Source organism: Grampus griseus (genome assembly GCF_964374135.1).
Source record: "Grampus griseus genome assembly, chromosome: 4".
Classification (NCBI taxonomy): Eukaryota; Metazoa; Chordata; class Mammalia; order Artiodactyla; family Delphinidae; genus Grampus; species Grampus griseus.
The window spans coordinates 43,195,869-43,200,335 of NC_138997.1; the positions used below are offsets into that span (position 1 = coordinate 43,195,869).

At 39.0% G+C, this 4,467-nt stretch overlaps 1 protein-coding gene across 1 annotated transcript; it reads left to right on the top strand.

Moving 5' to 3' along the window:
• Positions 1-2,393: 2,393 nt before the first annotated feature.
• On the top strand, positions 2,394-4,053 carry GK2 (glycerol kinase 2; the record flags this gene model as incomplete). Its single annotated transcript, XM_082653133.1, is given in 2 exon segments — positions 2,394-2,767; positions 2,769-4,053. Coding segments are annotated over 2 exon segments (1,659 nt in total).
• Between the last annotated feature and the right edge of the window lie 414 nt (positions 4,054-4,467).

The window sequence follows — 4,467 nt, forward strand, 5'->3', positions numbered from 1 at the left end:
CTGGTTGAATTTTAAAACTTAACAAAGATATCAGGAAAATCTGTACCATCTTCTGATGATTTCAGTTCCCTACTATTCAAATTAAATCTGGTTGCTAATTTTGTTTTTCTGACTTCCTTTAAAAAGTTTACTTAAAAGGAAAATATGATACAGTTAAAATAGTAAAAGAACAATATTGTTGATTTTTATGGTATTTTCTATCTCATTCTGTTGGTTTCACTAAGAATAAATGAGCTGCATCCTTGAGCTAACTTAGGAGTATAGCCTATGGCCTAATGCAGAAAATTGCCATTCACTGATTGGACATTTCATGAATTAAAATTAATGAGTAGATAAATATTTATTCACCAACTTTACAATCAATCTGAAAATTTAAGCTTCTATTCAGTGGACTTCCACTCTTACAATGATGGAGTAACAGAGACTAGATTTATCTTCATTTATCATTTGAAACAATTAAAAAATGGATAAAATATATGAGACATTTCACATAAGTCAAAAATTACATAACAGCAGTTTATAAGATGCTGAATATCAGTCCATGAGGGACAGTGATCTCTAAGAGGCAAGAAACAAATAGCATGATTATTATGACTTCCCTAGCCTATTGCCTTGAGAGAGTATTGAGGCCACAGCACTAGGAAGGGAAACCCAGGTGGAGCCCAGTGGGAAACCCCGTAGTGAGGAGATAAAGCTGAGCATCCAGAGAGACAAAGGCAGCTAGACTGCGCAGGATATGGTACTGGAAGGAAAAGAGTTGTACAGGAAGAGAGCTCTGGAGACTTTCAGAGTATCCCCTTTGAGTATTCAGTTCAGTATTGATCAGTGCATGTGTGTGAGGAAACTACATGAGACTGGGGAGAGATGCATATGAAAAGACTAATGATGACAGTACCCAGTATTTACCCACAACTGGGAACACGGACTATTTCCACCAGCCATGAAAAGCTCATTTTTCATGGGCCTTGGATAAAGTACACTGAAGGATCTCATCACAGGTAAGGGGAATAATTAGCCCCACATTAAACACTGTCCTGTTCCACCTAACAAATCTTAAAGGCAAGACCCAAAAGAATCAAATTGTTTCCATGTAACTTAGCTGCATCCCAAGACAACGCTCAAGGTCTTTAGGAACACAAAAATAACCAGCAATCCAACCAGGTAAAGTTTACAATGTTTGGCACCTAATCAAAAATTATCAAGCATGCAAAGAAGCAGAGAAATACAAGCCATAATGAGGAGAAAAATTAATCAGTCAAAATTGAACCAGAACTGACACAGATGCTAGAATTAGCAGAAGATGAAATTAAGTTATTCTAACTGTATCCCATGTGTTCAAAAAGCTAAGTTTATATTTTTAAAAATCCTATTAAACTTCTAGGGATGAAAACTACAATATATGAGGTGAAAAATACAATAGATGGATTAATAAATAATGGAGAAGAAAAGATTAGTAAACTTGAAGACATAGCAATAGAAACTATCTAAAATGAATCACAGAAAGAGAAAATAATTATAATAATGAGTAGAGCAGTGAATGCCAATATATGTAATTGGAGTCCCTAAAGCAGAGAAGAGAGGAAAAATAAAACATATTTATAGAAATAATGGCCCAAAGTTTTCCAAATTTGATAAAATCCATAAACCCACAGACCCAAGTAGCTCAATGAGCCCCAAGCACAGAAAATAAGAAAACTACGCCAAGTAATATGAGCATAAAACTGACCAAAACCATTGATAAAGAAAAAAAAATCTTAAAGACAGTGAGAGAAAAACAGACATTTAAAAAATAAGTTTGACAGTGAAGTTCACACCTGAAACAACACAAGAGAGAAGAGGGCGGAGCAACAGTTTCAAGGCACTGAAATTTAAGGAAGAAAAAGTTAGTAAGAATTCTATATCCAGAGAAAATATCTTTAAATAGTAGATGAAATACTTTTCAGATGTTCAAAAGTTGTAAAAATTCATTTCCAACAGACCACACTACAAGAAATATTGGGTTAAATCTTACAGGTAGAAGGAACGCGATAACTGAAATGTGGATCCACACAACACAATGAAGAGCACAAGTAACAATAATTATGTTGGTAAATATATGATTTTTTTTAAGCTTAAATCTCCTTAAAAGATAATTGAGTGGTTGGGGGTGGAGCTCGAGCCAAAGGAGTGGGGTGAAAAGATGCAGCGCTGGTTAGAGAACAAAGCATGCCCCAGCTCATTCAGGTTCAGCCTAGGCAGTTACTGAGCCTGCGCGTTATGATCCTGACGCTCCTGACGTTCTGCGTACCCCACCCCCACCAACACCTCCATCACCGGGGAAACGGCACCAGAGCTGCTGAGCACCGGAGCAGCTGAGCTGAGCACCGGAGCAGCTGAGCCCAACTACAGGTTTCATGGCAGCTCCGCAGATGGCAGTTGTGGGGCCGTTGGTGGGGGCAGTGGTCCAGGGTACTGACTCCACTCATTTTATGGTTTTCAATTCAAAAACAGCAGAACTACTTAGTCAGCATGAAGTGGAATTAACCCAAGAGTTCCCAAAAGAAGGATGGGTGGAACAAGACCCTAAGGAAATTCTTCAGTCAGTTTATGAATGGATAGAGAAAACATGTGAGAAACTTCAAGAACTCAGTATTGATATATCCAACATAAAAGCTATTGGTGTCAGCAATCAGAGGGAAACCACTGTTATCTGGGACAAATTAACTGGAGAGCCACTCTACAATGCTGTGGTGTGGCTCGATCTAAGAACCCAGTCTACTGTTGAGACTTAGCAAAAAAATTCCAGGAAATAATAACTTTGTCAAGTCCAAGACAGGCCTTCCACTTAGCACTTACTTCAGTGCAGTAAAACTTCGTTGGATTCTTAACAATGTGAGAAAAGTTCAAAAGGCTGTTGAAGAAGGTAGAGCTCTTTTTGGTACCATTGATTCATGGCTTATCTGGAGTCTGACAGGAGGAGTTAATGGAGGTATCCATTGTACAGATGTAACAAACGCAAGTAGGACAATGCTCTTCAACATCCATTCTTTAGAATGGGATAAAAAGCTGTGTAACTTTTTTGAAATTCCAATGGACATTCTTCCAAATGTCTGGAGTTTTTCTGAGATCTATGGCCGAATGAAAACGAGGGCCTTGGAAGGTGTGCCAATATCTGGATGTTTGGGGGACCAGTCTGCTGCATTAGTAGGACAAATGTGCTTCCAGGAAGCACAAGCCAAAAACACGTATGGAACAGGCTGTTTCTTACTATGTAATACAGGTCATAAGTGTGTATTTTCTGAACACGGCCTCCTGACCACAGTGGCTTACAAGCTAGGCAAAGACAAGCCAGTATGTTATGCATTGGAAGGTTCTGTTGCTATAGCCGGTGCTGTTATTCGCTGGCTGAGAGACAATCTTGGAATTATAAAGACCTCAGAAGAAAGTGAAAAACTTGCTAAAGAAGTAGGCATTTCTTATGGCTGCTACTTCATCCCAGCCTTTTCAGGGTTATACGCACCTTATTGGGAGCCCACTGCAAGAGGGATAATCTGTGGTCTCACTCAGTTCACCAATAAAAGTCATATTGCTTTTGCTGCATTAGAAGCTGTTTGTTTCCAAACCCGAGAGATTTTGGATGCCATGAACCATGACTGTGGAATTCCACTCAGTCATTTGCAGGTGGATGGAGGAATGACCAACAACAAAGTTCTTATGCAACTGCAAGCAGACATTCTGCATATTCCAGTAATAAATGCCTCCATGCCTGAAACAACTGCCCTGGGAGCTGCCATGGCAGCAGGAGCTGCAGAAGGGGTAGATGTTTGGAGTCTTAAATCCGAGGATTTGTCAATGGTCATGATGGAACGGTTTGAACCACAGATAAAAGCCACAGAAAGTGAAATTCGTTATTCTACATGGAAGAAAGCTGTGATGAAGTCAATGGGTTGGGTTACAACTCAGCCTCCTGAAAGTAGTGAACCTACTACGTTCTCTAGTCTGCCCTTGGGTTTTTTTATAGTGACTAGCATGATAATGTTAATTGGAGCAAGATACATCTTAGGTGTACCATAATAATATCAAACATGGATTCTCAAGATGTGAGCTTTTCACAGAATGAAAAAAATCCAGCAATTCTGTCTCTTAATGTAATGACACTATAACAGACTGACTTTATTTATAAACCACTTGCTGCATGGCTTATGAGAACCCTACAAGTAAACCTATGGCTAGAAATAAATTACAGCAGAAAACACTGCAGAAACATTTGGTGTGTTTTTTAACATCAGCAGTTAAGGTCAGGCCAACCACTGGGAGTCAACCCCCTCCACTGTCATGAAATCCTGCTCCACTCCCTCTAAAATATAGAATATTCAGATTCTGTCTATGGAATTTTTCATCAAACATTTTCTAACACTATGGACCAGGATTTGGTTCTCTGTGCTACACACACTTGATTAAGAGGTGTAACTAACCTGCTAAAACTGA